The sequence below is a fragment of the Anolis sagrei genome, chromosome 5 (assembly GCF_037176765.1).
Source record: "Anolis sagrei isolate rAnoSag1 chromosome 5, rAnoSag1.mat, whole genome shotgun sequence".
NCBI lineage: Eukaryota > Metazoa > Chordata > Lepidosauria > Squamata > Dactyloidae > Anolis > Anolis sagrei.
In genome coordinates this window covers 39,143,299-39,162,627 of record NC_090025.1, presented here as the reverse complement: position 1 = coordinate 39,162,627, position 19,329 = coordinate 39,143,299, and the positions used below count along the sequence as shown (strand labels likewise).

General features: G+C 36.9%; 2 protein-coding genes across 2 annotated transcripts in view; one reads left to right on the top strand and one right to left on the bottom strand.

Moving 5' to 3' along the window:
• MFSD8 (major facilitator superfamily domain containing 8) overlaps positions 1-7,913 on the top strand; it is a 20,839-nt gene extending 12,926 nt beyond the window's left edge. Inside the window, exons 7-12 of the mRNA XM_060778952.2 lie at positions 1,049-1,107; positions 3,241-3,349; positions 3,935-4,069; positions 4,352-4,455; positions 4,540-4,796; positions 6,994-7,913. Of these exons, the coding sequence (XP_060634935.2) occupies positions 1,049-1,107; positions 3,241-3,349; positions 3,935-4,069; positions 4,352-4,455; positions 4,540-4,796; positions 6,994-7,209 (880 nt within the window). The 3' untranslated portion in view covers positions 7,210-7,913. The remainder of the gene's footprint in view (positions 1-1,048; positions 1,108-3,240; positions 3,350-3,934; positions 4,070-4,351; positions 4,456-4,539; positions 4,797-6,993) is intronic.
• Positions 7,861-19,329, bottom strand: part of PLK4 (polo like kinase 4) — a 24,826-nt gene continuing 13,357 nt past the window's right edge. The window contains exons 7-16 of the mRNA XM_060778951.2: positions 18,494-18,852; positions 17,593-17,697; positions 16,601-16,703; positions 16,023-16,172; positions 14,972-15,102; positions 13,479-13,567; positions 13,220-13,367; positions 12,731-12,871; positions 10,836-10,942; positions 7,861-10,621 (exon numbers count right to left, since the gene is read on the bottom strand). Of these exons, the coding sequence (XP_060634934.2) occupies positions 10,522-10,621; positions 10,836-10,942; positions 12,731-12,871; positions 13,220-13,367; positions 13,479-13,567; positions 14,972-15,102; positions 16,023-16,172; positions 16,601-16,703; positions 17,593-17,697; positions 18,494-18,852 (1,433 nt within the window). The 3' untranslated portion in view covers positions 7,861-10,521. The remainder of the gene's footprint in view (positions 10,622-10,835; positions 10,943-12,730; positions 12,872-13,219; positions 13,368-13,478; positions 13,568-14,971; positions 15,103-16,022; positions 16,173-16,600; positions 16,704-17,592; positions 17,698-18,493; positions 18,853-19,329) is intronic.

Sequence of the window (19,329 nt, the reverse complement as noted above, 5' to 3'; positions counted from 1 at the left end):
TGTGTGTATTTCTTATCATTTGTTGGAAAGAAGTTTCAAATATACTACTGCCTTTACACCAGACAAGCAAGAACTGTGCTATATTTCTGTGTCCATTGAATAGACAGACTTCACCTAAGGCCCTAGGAACTGCGTTGATGCAATGGGTTAAACCCTTGTGCCGGCTTAACCACTGATTTGAAGGTTGACGGTTTGAATCTGCGAGATGGGTTGAGCTCCCATCTGTCAGCTCCAGCTTCCCATGTGGGGACATGAGAGAAGCCTCCCACAGGATGGTAAAACATCCAGGCCTCCCCTGGGCAGCGTCCTTGCAGATGGCCAATTCTCTCACACCAGAAGCGACTTGCAATTTCTCAAGTTACTTCTGACAAAAAAAACCCCGTTTCGCCCCCTAGCAGTACACGTATTATTTGTTACCTGTCCTCACGGCTCAATGTAGGATACAACACAGTCAAAACAAATGAATGTAAAATACATACAACAAAATACATATATCAAAACACACACTATAACATGCATACTGTATACCAAAACATATGGCACAAAGATCAAAATACAGCAACCATTAAAAGCTTGGAAGTAGTTCCACCTTTGCTTTGAAGATCCGATCCTCATGCCATATTAATTATTAACTAACTAAACTGATAGGTGACGTGTGAAACATGAGTGCATATATTAGACCCATTTAAAACTTTAAAAAAATAATATTGTTTCTGACCTTCACAATATTAAGTTCATACTGACATATATTAATTAATTTTACACCAATGCGTTCAGGGCTCAATATCTAACCCTCAAAGGGGATTTGTTAGCGTTTGGGAAAGGAATTTCTCCTGTTCCATTTTCAGACTATGGACTAATAGTGTCACAAAATTGCTTTGCATTCTTGAAAAGATGTTTCTTATTATTGTTAGTATGCTACTGCTTTTATGTTTTAACAGTTTTGTTATTGATTTTTATGTTATGATTTTATTTCAGACTTGTGTACTGTCTTACTAACTAATTAATGTATACAAGCATCTTAATGATTTTTTAATTTTATTTTTAGAGAACATCGTGTAGACGACTTGGGATGGCCACAAAATAGCATTAACTGTGAAGCAAAAGGTAATTCTAGGCAAGCTGAGACAATTTTGGCAGGTGCTAATGGTGAGCTAATGGTTCAGGGCAAATAGTGTTGGTGGTTTGTACATGTGCTCCTCCACAAGAAAAGGTGAATTCATTCAAACAAGTCCCTAAAATGTGTTTTCTTTCCTCAGTTCCCGCCAAAGTACTTGCAGTTTACCATAATAGCGACTTTAGTCTTATAGTGCCTTTCCATAGTTAGTGTGTGTTAGTTCTTCTGCCATGCAAAGATAATAGTAATAATAATTTATTTATTTATATTCCTCTCTATCTCCCTGGAGGGACTCAGGGCAGATTCCAATATGAAAGGCAAACATTCAATGCTCAAACACAATAACAATACATCCATAGTAATGAAATTTGGCAACCCAACATATAAAAACAAATTATGACTTAACAACTAAAATTAAATAAAAAAACACAGCCTGTTATATCAGACATAAGACAAAACATTAAACATCGAACAGAAGCATCAATTTCCCAGTTCCTTGGGGGCAAATAGATTGATCATTGCTCAAGATACCTATTGAGCTGGTGGGGTGAACAGGGCATGTATACGGATGGTAGCTATTAATCTGAGGTATAATGTTAGTTTTACAAACTCCCAACTCCTCATCCTCGTAAGTGAGCAAAGGTACGTCTTCAGCTGTTTCTTGAAGGCAAGGAGGGAAAGATTATTTTCGGCTACATAAATGACCAATCCAGAATGTTCTTAGTAGTAAATGACCGTCAAAGGCCTATTTAAATAGAGGGCTAACACATACAGTAGTTTGGTGTGTACTTAGCTTGTCTATATGCATATGGCTCTTAATTTGAATGCACCACACTTTACATCTAAAAGAGGTTCTTATTTGAGATCGGCCCTCTCAATCTGCAAGCTCCGGATCTACAATTTCCACTGACCACAGATCATTAAGTCTCATATTAAATGATGGCAATGTGAATGCCAGCACACTGAAGTATGCATCTTCATATTGTTGTGATTTAATAATATAGACATCATCATCCACCTTTTTACATATCTGCACCAGGATCCAGAACTGAACCCTCACAGTACATCTCTGCTGAAACAAGCAATACAGCATTGTGAAATTTCTATTTCTTCTCTCCTGTTTCTGGTCTTATTTTGCTTGTGTAGAATGGATACTTTTCTACTGCAGGCCTTTACTTTTGACTTCAGCTTTTCATCTTAGTATGTGCTGTAGGCTTTGAGATCTCTCTCTGCTTGTGTGTCAGGAGAGATGTAGTGATTGGTGACTTTTCCCCTCTCTTAAGAAACTTAGAAGAGACGGATGTTAGAGTAGGTCAGACTAATAAAAAATGCAGTTATTTTTATTGTAAATAAACCTTTTTGTGAGTTTTAAAGACAGGACTCTGCATCTTTCCTTCCTAAACTCTAAATTCTTTACAGCCACATCACACGGCACTTCATGCTCTGCTTGCTGTGAGCTGATTGCTCAACTATTAGTATCCTGTTTGTATTTTGGATGCTCTGCTATATTTTTGGGTAGTTTTCCCTTACACACTTCTCCATCACTTATATGCTAAAGACATTTAGGACTTGTTATAACGTGTTGTAACTGAATTAAGAAACTGGATTTATATTCTGTTCAGAAAACAAAGTATATTACACTATGTAACAAAATTTGGAGAAAAAAACCTATTCCTGGTATGAAAGTGTTATTCCTATTTAATTGTGTTGTATTTTGAAAGTAGTCGTTATACTCCATAAGCTTTGTTTTTGTGGCAATTCAACTTTGTTGAATTGGTTGAGACTCGAGGAGATATTCATAGAAAAACTACAGCAAAATGTGCTACAGAATGTCCCGCAAAAGCCAAGTTTCCATGTTTTTATGACAGAATCAATTAGGAAGTGATATTTAAAACACAGGAACAAAAATTGAGTACATAGTGTTATAGCTTGCAAGTCAAAATATAACAAATTCTAGATTTTATTTTATTTTTTCTGTTATGGGATGTGAGTGATGTGTAGAGAATGATGTACAGGTACAACGATCAAATCTCAATGTAATAAATTGGAATACACCTGAGTTTCTTTCACTGCATGCCTTTCCTTTGCTGTTGCACTGATCTCAAACTATTTTTTTCACACAGAAAATGATGAAGTGGATCAGGAAACCCAAGCAAACATTGATCATGTGGCTGTTGTATCAACAAATTTCCTTTTCTTTGTCATCTTATTCGTTTTTGCAGTCTTTGAAACGTAAGTAAACTTAGAAGCCTTGTTATCTTGAATCAGATTGGCCCATCTGGTCTAGTAGTGATGCGACCCCCTACAGCTGGCAAAACTTCGCCCCTCCGGGTGTTTTGGACTTCAACTCCCGTAATTCCTAACAGCCAGAATTGTAGGAGTTGAAGTCCAAAACACCCAGAGGGCCAAAGTTTGCCCATGCCAGCTGTAGAAGTTTCACGCAAAACAAATTCTATCCCTATCTAGTGGTGCCAATGATTGAACTGGGTACCTTTAGCATACAAAGTCTGCCCTATATGGCCTATGGCTCTCCTATGATATTGTTCTTTGAATACTTGCTTCCTGTTTTGAAGTGCTCTAGTAGCATATAAGTACAAGAATGTCAGATGGAGTCACGTTCTTGATTCATATTGTATGTCTTCATAAAACTTACATGGGAAGCTGTATTTCTGTGTATAGGGTTTGATTTATGACACCGGCTAATAAGCAAAATGCCAGCTGAACAGATTTTGGGGTTGGTTGCTTTTAATAATTTTTTTAGATGTATACACAAGTTTAAAGCCTGAGGATTTTGATATCACTTACTTTGTTTTCCAGCATAGCTACACCATTGACAATGGATATGTATTCCTGGACCAGGAAAAAAGCAGTGTTTGTCAATGGCATAATCCTTGGTGCACTTGGTATTGAATCAGTCATCGTATTTGTAGCAGTTAACTCCCTTTCTAAAAGGTAAATGACTGAGATACAGTTTGATGATTTGGAGAACTCTGCAGTGCAAGTAGTGATGCAAGTAGTGATTCATAAATTGGGTTTTCCAAAATAGTTCCTTACTATATGGAAGGAAAATCTTTACCTTTTATATGCACTGTTACCATACTGCTGCTGGTCATAATTCCTTATCATTATGTAGGAAAAAGAAATCCAGGTGTACAGATCTAATTTTGTGTATGTGATTTTCAAATTTAACACATAAGTATGAATATTGTAACTCCAGTTTTTATTGTCCAACAGAACTGGTGAACGTGCTATACTTTATGGAGGCCTAGTGATTATCTTGGTTGGATTCTTTATCTTATTACCTTGGGGAAAGCAGTTACCTAATATCCAGTGGGAAGGTATAAACATCAATATCAAAAGTTTACTTCATTTTTCTCTTCAATATATGTGGCTTGATCTGGAATTTGTATTTATTTTAATAGACGTGAAGAATAATTCTATTCCAAGAACTACCTTCAGTGAAACTCTTGCCTTGTTTTGGACACTGCAAACCCAGCTTCCATCCAATAATACGGTTGAAACCACTGGGTGCCCTATTACACAGACCTGGTGCCTCCATACTCCAGTAATCCATCTGGGTCAATACATCACTACAGATATTCTAATAGGTCTGGGTTATCCAGCCTGTAGTGTTATGTCGTACACCTTGTATTCAAAGATCTTAGGACCAAAGCCTCAGGTAAGAGTTACACTCCAAATAAACATTTAGCTAGTACAGTCGTTCCCAACCTTTTCTTGACCAGGGACCACTCTCCCAACATAAAAGGGTTATGAATCACCTTTTGGTTAACTTTAGATTCGGTTTGCTTATTTGGGATGCTGTTTCAAAAACTGCATTGGATAGACCACATCAGCTCTAGTTTCTGATACAGAACATATGCCATCTAGTAGTCGCCATCTGTTCGCCCACAGAAAATTAGATTTAATAAGTCCCGGCACTATAAGAGGGTTTCGTGAGACCAGTCGCTCTTGATGCAATGGTAAGGCCATATTTTAGGAACCACTGAAGCAGTAATTGATATAGAAGTGCTGGAAGTAATAACTTGCTAAACTTGGAATAGCCTTCATCATCTTGGTGTTCTTGTTATTGAAGATGTTCTTTGACTGAATAAGGAGAGAAAGCTATGCAGCTGTAGCATTTAGTATATACTAAAGCCTTCACAAGTTGATTGCAGGCATTTTATTTCATCAGTCCATTTAATATCTCGTTTATGAAAATGTTTAGTAAGTCTATCTTCTGAAGAAATTCTGTCACCAGGGAGATGTGGAAACCTCCTTGTCAGGAGGCTACACATCACAGTTTCTTAAACTGGGTGTCCCGACTCCAAATGCGGCCTCCTTAACTCAGTGGTTATCAACCTGTAGGTCCCCAGGTATTTTGGCTTACAACTCCCAAAAATCCCAACCAGTCTAGCATGTGTTAGGATTTCTGGGAATTGAAGACCAAAACATCTGGGCACCCACAGATTGAGAACCACTGCCGTAGTTCAATGTTGGGGTCCTGATCTTTTTTTCTGGATTCTACCTATTGGCTGTTTTAGACATTTACACAAGTGTGTTGTGCAGTGTTTACAGTTGACTCTACAGAAGATACTTCTGCTGTACTTCATAAAAAGGAAAATCTGTCTGTTTAGCAAGCCTTGCAAATGCTGATTTATTAGTAAATGTTTGGGTTTTACACCTATTTTATGTACTTATATACCCTGGGATGCCATAAACATATCTCAGGCCAAAAGGGATTACAGGTGAAAAGGTTTAAGCAGCCCTGCTCTAGAGAACAGATTTTTTAAAACTGTTGTCCCAAGCAGACCTGAATTTTCCACAGCAGTGGCAGGACACCACTGGCAAACTTTCAAAACGATGCACCTCATGAGGTAGCAGTACTTCTGTTTCCAGCAAGCACCTTTCTTGGAAGTTTAAGGTTTCTCAATTCAGTATAGAAAAGCAACACCTTCATTTACTCAAGAGTTCTGATTGCACAAAGAGCAACTTGTAACGCAAACATTAAATAGTGGTGGGAATTTTGTTGGGTCATTGCGACTTAATCTGTGGGAATTAGAATTACACAGTTGTGTAACATCTGTATCCAGTGCACGGCTGCTATTATGTTACTACATAGCTGAGCTAGCAAAGTGCCCAATATATCTTGAGCCCAGTGTGCATTGGACAATCTTGAAAGTGTACCATTATATATCTTTACAGTTCAGTAACCAGGTTAATTAGTGCCTCTACTATGCAGTTACATCATGTGAAAGGTAGTATAGGAGGCCAGTGAAGATATTTAACTCTTCAATCACTACTGAAACGTAAAAAAAGAATGTGAATGCTGTTCTTGAACTCTAGTGCTAGATGAAAAATGAATGTTATTCGTTATTTTGATATTATTTATTTATATAAGTTTTTTTTGTTAATTTCTAGAAAAACCTGATGTTAATGAATTGATAACTGATTTCTAAGTTATGTCTTGCTTAATACAGTGGTCTTGATTCCTAAATTGAATGACAGCATTATGTACTTTCACAATGTACAATACATCTCCTGTATCTGTAAAACTAGTATAAAGTTTACAGTTACATTTTTCAATAGCTTCACTTATTCATTTAGGACCTTCTGTACAAGTAACACACTCAACTTAGTGACTCCATTGTTTGTCCTATTGAAAATAGGGTTCACTTTTAGCGGTAGTTTGACGAATTCACATGTGCTCCACAGATATGGCAGCCATATGCTATATAAACCATTGTAAATGCTGTTTAAAGTTGAGTGTGTTTCTTTCACATTTCTGGACTTTTCAGTCAGTTTTAGCATCTTTGTATCTGAACATATCAGAAGTGGGCAAAACCCAATGAATATTGATGTTGTCTTGTCTTTTGTAGGGAATTTACATGGGCTGGTTAACTGCCTGTGGAAGTGCTGCCCGTATACTTGGCCCAGTCTTTGTCAGCCAACTCTACACACACTTGGGACCTCGCTGGGCTTTCAGCTTCATCTGTGGAATTATTGTCCTTTCTCTCTTACTCTTGGAAGTAGTGTATAAGAGACTTGTTGCATTTTCTGTCAGACACGAGAGGCTACAAGAGCAACATTTTTAACTATGGGTAACTGCTGATCTGTTTGAGCACCACTGTTAGTGCAGAAGTGCAATTACAGTAACATGTTGATTAGGAGACTCGCCTTGTGTTCAATAAGGAACATGATTGGCGACTATGATCAAAGTAGTACCAAAAGCTCTAATACGTATAGTTGAAGAGATGACACAAGAACCCTGACTCCACTTTCTAATGCACTTATACTTTTTAAAAATCTTGATTCTGTGAATCAGGTCTCATGAAACTGTTTTTCATATTGAACTTGAATTCTTTATGCTTCATAAAGCATATGAGACCTCTTAAATTTTAATAGATCTTAACAAGGCTTGACAGAAAATGCTGCAGGTAAACGTATCTCACTGTAGATGCCTTATCTTGATGAATATGTGTGTGAATAGAATAGAACTGGATAAGAACAATAATTTGTCATGCTCTTTCTGGAGCTTTGATTTCAACTTAGTTGCAGCTACTTGGTGGCTCTAGTTATAGCTGCTTGTCAGCTCTTGCCAGTAGATAGCAAGTAAGAATGTAATTGAGAATAACCTCTTTGTCCAAAATACTGCTGCTAATGTAAAGTAACACAACATTTGATGCCACTAACTAATGAAAGCATTCACTGTTCTCCAGACATTTCTATAAAAATATAGAGAATTGTATTATTGTCTGAATTATTTATCTGCTACTTAATAAAACTACAAGAAATTGCACTGGGATTGTCATAAAATTCTAATTTCTGTAACATACTAGTATTTAAAACAGTTTTACAGTTTCTTCAATAGAACCTAAGCACAAACCTTTGTGATTATTAAAATGAAATGAGCTGTATCTTCCTCCCAGCTACAAAAGTATTACATTCTGTTCTTACTTTGTTAAGTGTACTGCCAAGAAGTAACGTGGCAGTTCGAATCCAGGGAATGGGGTGAGCTCCCATCTGTCAGCAGGGACATTAGAGAAGCCTCCCACAGGATGGTAAAACATCTAGGTGTCCCCTGGGCAACGTCCTTGCAGACAGCCAATTCTCTCACACCAGAATTGACTTGCAGTTTCTCAAGTCTCTCCTGACACTAAAAGAAATCCCCACCTGATCATTAGAGCTTTTTGAGCATCTTAAACTTAAAGAGATTGTCAGGATGTTCCACTGTCTTCACACAAACCAAGTAGTTGAGAAACAAATGAAAGGAATCAATAAATTTAAAGCCCACCAGGTGGTGATGTCATGTGTCAATGAAATTATGGAAAATTATCCAGATTATCATTATTCCATCAAGCAGAAAAAACTAGTTCCAGAATATGGATTACAGCATCTGTGGAATACAGTATCACTTGGAACAGATCCAGTCTCTACATGGATGTTGAAATTCCAAAGCACCCATAAAGATCAGTCTAGGAAGGGAGATTTCAGCATTAGGGCAAGATGTAAAGCAACGGAATTCCTATTCTTCTCAGGCCCCAGGCACACTATAAAGTAGAAGCAGTCCCCAAGTTACTTACAAATGATTCATAGTTAAGAATGAAGGTGAGACAACAAGAAGTGAAATAAATCTACTCCTAGTAAGAGAAATTCACTCCTCAAAGAGTTATGGGGAAAAGGTGTCTCCACTGAAACTTTGCCATCAATCCTTGTTTCCATAAGCCAAATTATTCAAAATCCAATTATCACAGGGACAGAAAGTGAGGTGAAATCTTCTAAATAGAGGCAGAGAGAGCAAGACAAACACCAAAGAAGTCTTGACCCTTCCCAATGCGATCCAAAGCATGAATATATATACTTGACTGGAGTACATTTTAAAATGAGCCTGTTCTAACTTACTACAGAATCTATCTTGTTCATTACTTGGGGACTGCCTGCAGTAGTATTGCTGTGACTGCCATTGGTCCACCCTGCGATTTGTAGTTTGTTGAGACACTGGTGGCTCTGGCTGAGAATTCTAAATGGCTCCTCCTAAATTGCCAAATTCTGGTGTACAGAGGACAGAACCATAGCAGTAAAGATAGAATAAAAGATAGCACTTGAGTAGGAATGGGTCCCAGATGATCCACCTTTGATGAGAGGGGGAGGGAATCCAATACAAGTGAAGGTGGCGGATGAAGCCAGCAGCGGAAGGAAGAGGATGATGGTGTTGTTAAGTTGTGGCAAGTCTTCCATAACATCCTGAAAGATTTTATAAAGTTTTCAAACTTTGAGGTGCTCAAAAAGCTCTCTAATTCTAGCAGTTAAATAAAACAGCCATAATTAAACCCCAGAAAATACTCATATTCTTAGAATGTCTTGGAGGATATGCTAACATCATTAGGAAGTTAAATTTGTATACCATTTACTAGTTTGACAACTCTATAGTTTTCAACTTCAGAATTCATTTTACCACTCTCTAGTAATAAGTTACTATTTGACCTTCATCTATAAATGTGCTTTTGAAAAAAAATGTAGAAGCTAATTTAGTGGTTTGGATTTTATATTAACCATGATTTTCCAATAAAAAAGATTTAAAACAAAGTCACAATGCAACTTATGGGCTTTTATTGGTACTAACCAAAATATAATAATAAATTTTGCTTATCGCTTTCCAACTTTAGCTAATCCTAATATGCTTATTACTCTTTATTTTATTTTATTTTTTTCTCATAATGACCCAGCCTAGCTACTTCATTTGTGTATTTTAAGAAGCAGAGCTACAAAGAGATAGCCAGAAACCTTATTTTAATAGAACCAATCCCTGTTATTTAGCTTTGCCAGTGAACTGGGCCCATTCCTTCTTATTCAATATATCAAAAGCCCAGTGTGCTCAAGTGTAAAGAGGCTTACAGGTTATTGCAGAGGTGGAGTTTTACTGTCTCAACTACTGTTAGTGTTCAACTGGACTTTACCTAGTCAGTTGTGTTAAATAAAGCAAGTGATCTAAACAGTTACCACTGCATTTATTTTTTTAAGCATTTGCAGGGATATTTCATTAGAAAAAGTTACGAAAATATAAAACAATTATAAAACAATACATTTTACATACAAGCCGAGACTAAAATATAAGTTATTTACAGGCACATTTGTAAGACGAGTGGAAAACACACACATATATACAGTTCAGGCACACGGCATAAGAAATAAGAGAACTTAAGTCACAGCAATTACCTGCAATCTGTTATAAAGCACAGTATTACCAACAGATGATGATTTTAAAACCTAAGCCACACTCACATAACTCCATCATATATTTACTCCAGCCAAGATGGGCGAACTGTGTGTTCATTAAGCTCTGCTTCTTTGATTTTTCACTGTATTTCACATTAAGCTTTCTAAAAAGGCTCTGTATCAAAACAATGTCAGTGAGGGCCAACCGGATTGGCAAACATCACCAGAATGGAAGACAAACAATGTAATTTCTCTTTGATGTACTCTGGCAATTTCTCATTTTCACCATACCTAGGAAATAATAAAAATTTCTGGTAAGTAGATTTAATAGAATGAGATAAGCCCTTTTTCAGAAAGTTTAGAGTTCTGAGCAGGAGCACTTGCCCCCAGTAATTAGAAAAAAAGTCTTATCTGTTTGAATAGGTGGTGAACCTACAGCCCTATAGATTTACACAATTACAAACCCTCTGAAACACAGAGAACCAATATTAAGTCTGGTACTCACTTGACTGTGTCACCTGTTGGAGATGTGTATGTGATGGATGAAATGCCAGCCTGAGCTACCAACTGGGACCCGTCATTGAATTGAACCCACACAGCTCCACTAGTTAGCTGGCAAGGGAAAAATGTCATTGATCAATTCATACACTGAATATTCTTAAAAAACTCTTTACACATGGTTTATTTTTGCTGAAGTTTATTAACAAGGACAGATAATACTGTTACATAAAGATCACATCATGAAGAGGAAGTTCTGGCCTAATTTAGGTGATCTATAAACTGATTTCACAGTAAGAATATGGCTCCAGGACCCAGGCTAAAACTATAGGGAGAGCATATATATTATATTGATTCATTTCACATCCTCTTATCTCCGCCTGACAATTATGCAACATAAGAGTGTTTGCCTGTTATTTAATCTTGGCAAACTTTTAGTATGTTTTTGTTTCAGCAATATATTTAGCATTTTGTTTTGTTGTTTATTCGTTCAGTCGTCTCCGACTCTTCGTGACCTCATGGACCAGCCTACGCCAGAGCTCCCTGTCGGCCGTTACCACCCCCAGCTCCCTCAAGGTCAGTCCAGTCACTTCAAGGATGCCATCCATCCATCTTGCCCTTGGTCGGCCCCTCTTCCTTTTGCCTTCCACTTTCCCCAGCATAATTGTCTTCTCTAGGCTTTCCTGTCTCCTCATGATGTGGCCAAAGTACTTCAACTTTGTCTCTAGTATCTTTCCCTCCAGTGAGCAGTCGGGCTTTATTTCCTGGAGGATGGACTGGTTGGATCTTCTCGCGGTCCAAGGCACTCTCAGCACTTTCCTCCAACACCACAGCTCAAAAGCATCAATCTTCCTTCGCTCAGCCTTCCCTAAGGTCCAGCTCTCACATCCGTAGGTTACTACAGGGAATACCATGGCTTTGACTAGGCGGATCTTTGTTGCCAGTCTGATGTCTCTACTCTTCACTATTTTATCGAGATTGGACATTGCTCTCCTCCCAAGAAGTAAGCGTCTTCTGATTTCCTGGCTACAGTCTGCATCTGCAGTAATCTTTGCACCTAGAAATACAAAGTCTGTCACGGCCTCCACGGTTTCTCCCTCTATTTTCCAGTTGTCAATCATTCTTGTTGCCATAATCTTGGTTTTTTTGACGTTTAGCTGCAACCCGGCTTTTGCGCTTTCTTCTTTCACCTTGATTAGAAGGCTCCTCAGCTCCTCCTCGCTTTCGGCCATCAGAGTGGTGTCATCTGCATATCTGAGGTTGTTAATGTTTCTTCCAGCAATTTTCACCCCAGCTTTGCATTCATCCAGCCCCGCACATCGCATGATGTGTTCTGCATACAAGTTAAAAAGGTTGGGTGAGAGGATGCAGCCTTGTCGTACGCCTTTCCCAATCTTGAACCAGTCTGTTGTTCCGTGGTCAGTTCTGACTGTTGCTACTTGGTCCTTGTACAGATTCCTCAGGAGAGAGACAAGGTGGCTTGGTATGCCCATCCCACCAAGAACTTGCCACAATTTATTATGATCCACACAGTCAAAGGCTTTAGAATAGTCAATGAAGCAGAAGTAGATGCTTTTCTGAAACTCCCTGCCTTTCTCCATTATCCAGCGGATATCCAGCATTTTGTTTAGTCTATCAATATGTAGATTGTTTTTTCCTTGTTGGACATATTCCAATTTGAAATACAGAAGTTAACCAGGTTTAGCATTCTTCCAGTACCTCCTTCTTGCTTTGCCAATGATGAAGATTAAGAAAGTAGTCTAGGTACAGGAATCACCCCATATACATCCACCACACACCATATTATAAATTACTCTTTAGAAGAAGCATGAAAACTAGAGCACCAAAACTAAAGCACCTTGTCTAGTTATGACTTTTTCACTTGGTTGCACATCAACTCACCTGAGAAGCCCAACCAACATTCTTGACAAAAATCGATTTCAACAGTTGAGGTGAATTTCCAGGATGCTCATTTGGGAGACCAGTTGAGCTCTTTGATTCAGTCACATCTGCTGTGAATGCAGATCCTCCATATGAAGACATCTGGGAAGTAATTACAAAAATATTGTTGCAGTTGGGCCTTATATCGCCATGAGAACTCCAGTCGTAAAAATATTGTTCTTCTCTGGATACTGTAATAAGTATACCTCTATTACCCGCCTCTCCTAACAACTGAGTCAAAACATATGAACATCAACTATATAAAATAAAATACATAAAAACTACTATAAAAACATATACCAAACACAGGGTACAGGTTTCATTCATTGTTAAAATATGCAAGACTTAAAAAAACCCTCCAGTCATTATTCTTCCTTTTAAAAACCGAAGCATTAACAGTATGATGAAAAGCTAAATTTCAATCATGCAAATAAAGGCGTATTTACTTACATGTGGATGGATGTTGGATACTTCACTTGAAGAGTCTGATCTGGCAGAAGGACCTCTCTTCATGGAGGCTGTTTGAACCACCGAAGCTGTATCTTGTAAAGGAGGTGGCGACACCAAAGCCTTTGGAGATTCAGGGTTTCCTGGTTTCCTGGGGATAGGAAAATGATGTCCATATTTTTGACTTTCTGTAACATTACAGAGAAGCTGGAACTGAAAATGCCTGTGAGAAGTTACATTTCAGAAACAAGAAACAGCTTACCGCCCAACAATAATGGGGAAAAATGGAACACTTTCGCTTCTTTCTTCTGCCAAAATGGCAGATTCCAGTGCAAGGCAAATCCGATGTCCCTGCGTTAAAAAATAAAATAAGTTACAATAATAATATTATTATATGGTTTGGGTCCAGGCTATTTGTCCAACTGCATTTCACTATATAGGCCATCCCGTGCACTTCAGTCAGCGGAGGAGTCCCACCCCCGTCTCAAGCTCAGCTGGTGGAGGCTTTTTGTGATTGTTCCCTGTCTCTAGAACTCTCTTCCTAAAAAAATTAAAATGGCACCCACTCTCCTCTCCTTTTTAAAACGCACTTATTCACTTTAGCATATGGAGAGGAAGAGGACTAAGATACTGTAACGCTGGCAAACTTATTTGCACTATATTTTTTAATAAACACCTGTGTTAGCCATTTTAAATGCAATTCATTTCTAACTGCTTTCAATGATATATGTTTAATGTTCACTCATGTCTTTGGTTTATTGTTTAACTTGGTTTATTGCTACCTAGTCTCCAGTTAAAAGTTTACATTATTTTTTTGATTATAAGCTTATTGTTATTATTGTGCATTATTCTGTATTATTTCTGATGTTGTTTGCACTCTGTAAAGCATGGGTGTAATGGTAGTGGATTGTCATCAGTTTTTTTGAATTGTTGTTATTATTATTATTATTATTATTATTATTATTATTATTATTATATTTGTACCCCGCTAACACTACAAACTACAAGAAGAGGTCAATAAATTATTATTATTATTTGATACATAACAAGATTAGTATACAGCAAACAAGATCACTATGCTGGCTTTTGTATTTTATCACATGTCGGACTGTGTGATGTAGTTATTATTATTATTATTATTATTATTATTATTATTTATATGATGTGTGAATTAAACCTAACATAAATAGATTAAAATAGAATTAAACATAGAAATATTAAAAATACATAGTTAAAAACAATTCAACCATTGAACAAATCTATTAAATTACATAAAACACAGCACTTCCTGGCTCAGTCTTAAAATATAGTCAAATATGCTGACCCCTTCGAAAGTGCAATACTGTGGCATTAAAATGAAGGTTGAAAATAATTTGAAACATTCTACTAAAGTATATGTATATATCTTTCCTAGATCTTCTTCCAGTTAACTTTGATAAGTTAACTTGGGATAATACAGGATGGGGGCAAGGGCCTAAATCCAGTAAGGCACTGGCACTATAGCACCAGCACAATAGAGCTTTCTTCCAGCTCAAAACTGCAGAACTGCCCAAAAACTGGTCTGGAGGATTTCCCGGGTCACCAGAGCAGGTTTGGGGGGTGGTACTGCTTTGCAATAAAAAAGACTGTCTCGCACTGGATTCTGCTGTTCCTCCAGTAGAGGTCCAGTACCCTAATTTGTTATTTGGAAGTAGTTACTTTATTCATCCCAAATATTCAAAACAACAGCAACATTATACTCGCTATATTATTTACCTCATTTGCATGATCCACATATATTTGGATATCCTTCTGTAATCCCATTTCATTTTCTTCCTTTATTGTGTAGGCTTTGCCAGATTTTTCTATGACTCGAATGATACCTGCTGTCTTATGTATTTTTGCTCCTTTAAAAAAAAAGCAAGTATTTCTTCAGCAACAGAGGCATAAACACAGCTGTTCCATTCTAACAGAAATAAACTAGTTAAAAAGTGGCATTTTACAATTATTCACAATTCAAATAAAATTATTGCAATAGGTGTAATTATAAGGAAGAATATCCAAGTAATATGACAAGGAGTATCTTTCAGACAGTGAAATACAACAGTGTCCATCTGCCAACAGCACAAGTACCTTCGGCCCAAAATTCTTTGTTGTGGCCTTTGAGCATCAGACACCAGGGGTTATCTGCACATAGCAATCCTGTACCAATTATTTGACTTCTTTTCAGTTCTCAATATTTACAATTACTCTCAAATATTTAAAATCAACTTCCAGAAAGCATTTTAAAAGAATAGATTTTCCAGCCATCACTGAGGTATTCAATCTACTACATTACTTTAAGTGAATATAACAAGTCAGTTAATAACATTCCTTTAAAAATACTAGGTGGAAGTTTTTGTTAGCTAATGGGTTTAGTTTTACAGTCGTAGTTGACTAGTAATATAGAGCCTGAGTATGTCAGATCACGAAATTCAAAACCTGAAATAACTGTAAAATACAAATTTGTCTACATGGGTAGCTGAGATACTAACACCTTTGCTTTCTGATGGTTCAATGTACACAAACATCATTTATGCCCAAAATACTGTTGGTAAAATTACCTTCACACTATTTATATAAAGTGCATATAAATCATAAATGAATTTCATGTTTAACCCTTGACACCATCTCCAAGATATCTCATTGTACATATGAAAATATTCCAAAATCTGAAAAAAACCATCACCCACAACACCTCTGGTCCCAAATATTTTGGATAAGGGATACTCAACGTGTATTCTGAATGGCTGAAGGGAAATATGCAGAACAGTTTAAGGATACATACCATCATAAAAGCATATTTCCACATCTGCAGGAGAAGAATTTTCCATCAACATGCACTTGGCGTATCTTGTATAGAAAGTAACTTTTGGAGTTTTGGATCTTACCAACTGCACAAATTTGGCAGCATACTGATACTTCTTCCAGTACTTCTCTAAAGTCAGAAAATAAACACAACAGAAAGCTATTATAACTCAAGTGCTGTCCACTTATGGAACATTTAATAAATGTTTAAATTCTGCCTGCTATGAATCCCTGCAAAGAGATTTCTCAGAAATTAATTAACAGTGCTTGAGTGCCCTCACTACTGTCCCTACCCAAATATGAGACCATCCACATATAATTTATGTCAATGTTATAATTATAGATATGCACCTTTGAAACACATGACACAAGCTTTGGCACACAAGAGATAAGCAATCATCTTCTGAATTTTTCACACAGAGAGGTAAAGAAATGTAACACCCATTAAACCTTACTTATTTCTACAAACCCTGTAAGTAGCAGGTGGAAAAATGTTGCCTAATGATTATTTGAACTCATGATTTTGTTCTAGAAAAAGATCAAGGAAATTAACCTTACCTGGCAAGTTGTCAAATGTATACACACTGTTGTCTTTAGAAGGTGGTGGTGGTCTGTCATTAAGAGGAATGCCTCTACCTTCATTTGGGTGGTAAACAGTGACCTTCATACATAGAAAAACAGAATTACACAGTCAAGGGTTATGTGCTTAACATTTCTTTTACCAATAAGACAGCCCAACCAAAAAAAATATTGGTATCTTGGTTTTTAGGCTTGTTCCTGGGATTATTTGGAGCACTGAGGGTCCTTCCACACAGCTCTTTATCCCAGTATATCAAGGCAGAGAATCCTACAATGTATTCTTTAAAGTGGGTTATCTGAATCCATACTCAGATAATTTTCTGCCTTGATATTCTGGGATATAGGACTGTGTGGAAGGGCCCTGATTCAGAAAACTGCAATGGATAGACTGAATCAACTCTAGCTTCTTAGATATGGTTATCACGGTTTTCTGTGGGCAAAAAGATGAAGACTAACATATAGCATATATTCTCTAGCTCAAAAGCAAGATCTGACAGGAGAAAACAGGCTACTTTCGAAATCAACAGATCAAATATACCCAGAAACAGGTCTAACATTTGAGGCATCAAAATGTGTGCTACACAGTGTAATCAGTGGTAATTCAACGCTATCTACTGCTAATTTAAGGTGATTAGTGTTATCAACCAAAATTTTCCATTTTCTCAAAAGCAACTATTTGTTATCTGCAGTAAGCAAATTTACAGATACAATAGAATTTAAAACCTCAAAAAAAACCCCAATAAAATCAAATGCTATTCTTTGAAGAGAGTAACACTTAAGTTGCTTATGCTTACATTCAGAAGCAACGTGTCAGTACTGATTTTAAGAGAAACTAACTACATATCCAGAAATCTTGTGGCACCATAATCTAATTGTTGCATAAGATATTCATAGTATCAGGGTTGCTGTTATTAGATTAATGAGAGTCTTTCAAATTTGCAGAATTAGAAATAGTATTAATTACTACTCACCACACTTCCTTCACAAGAAATCCTCAGAACTTCTTTTACAAACTCCTGCAAATTATATTCTTTTAGAAATTCCATGCAGACTTCTCCTGTATCTAGAATACTCACCTAGAATACATTGGAAAAAGAACACAATTTAAGCAAAATACAGTCAAAAAGCAGAGAGAATTATTAGGTTGCTGGGAACCTATGATCAAACTAAGCAGACTGTTCAACCCCTACTAGAATTATAAATGCTATGAAAATAGCTAAAGAGCAAATGGGAGATTCAACGGGAAAATACAATAAAAGCAAAACCAAATGGATGGGAGTGTGAAGGGCAATCACACTGAAAGAAAAAAAAGGAAATGGATTCATGATCTGTCTTCTGCCAGAAGAAAATCCCGTTATCCAATATTCTTTAACACTTTGTAGGAATAGGTTTCTTTATATAGTGCCACCAAACGTACACCGCACTTTACAGTAAAACAACCAAATCAATGGGTCCTGCCAAAGACATACAATCTAAAATAAAATAATACAAAAGGTTCTTATCAAAAGCTTAATATTCCCCACCAGAATGTGGTCCATATTTCCTCTCAAATTCTATGGAAAACTAAACAACATATTGCATATTCTGTTATCACCAATGATTAATGCCAGTGATTCAGGTTTAAAGAATTGATTCAATTGGCCACCGTTACAAAAAAGCTAGATAAAGACTTGATCATTCAAGTCCTGAAACACACTTGTAATGCAACCTTACTGCTGATGATAGCAGTAGCCATCAGCTCTTACTTCGATGGTCACATCTTGTGTATTTAACAACCAACCATTTCAAAATGATGAGGAAATAATCTGTTGTTCATGTAATTATTAACTTTAATTCTTTAATAATAGTTCTGACATGTAATTTTATACATACCACAGCATTTTTTGTTTTCTGCCTGATTGGTTTTAATCTGTGAGCACTCAGGGGAGATACAATACTTCGAAGAGTAGGTTTTGGGTGTCCATATTGTGGCTCTTTGGCCCTGTTTGCAATTTCTGACACAAGAGGGTGATCAAATGAGGATGGCGGCAGAGCCGTTTCACCTTCACATGGAAGTCCAACAGTGTATTTTTTTGTGTCCGGTGCTCCCCCCGAGGTCACAGTTGAGTGTGTATACCCAGGAGGCCTTTTCCCTTTTAAGCCATTCCATGCATTTTTCAATGTATCTTGAGGCACATTAAGATGGAACTGAAAATTTCCATTTGTGTTATATGAAGATTCTGAAATCTGAGCTGAAGTAAGAAAAGTATTTCAGTGATTTTAAAAACGCATTATAGGATTTTTCTCAACAACTACAGCACAAACATTTCATTTCTAAGAAATTCTGATAATTAAATCTTTCTAGACAAAAGCAATATATCATTTTATCCACTTTAAGGATCTGCCTCGTACATTAGAGCAGTTTATTTGCAATAAGCCACCTGATGGTGCAATGTATTGCATTACGAGTGATAAGTCAGGTACTGTATCATGTGACTCATTTTCTGAGTATTTTCAAAGCCAAAGAATGAGAACAGCATATTACAAATCTTTAGTAAAATTCCTTACATTTACCACCTATATTCAAAAGTCACATTTTTTATTTGAAAACAATTCTAGCTGTACTGGAAGACATTAAGCACCATGTTATTTGTCCCTGCCTTTAAAACTACCAGATGGTAGGGGAGTGGTGATGAAGCATTTGGGGAGGTATCAAAACAACACTACCA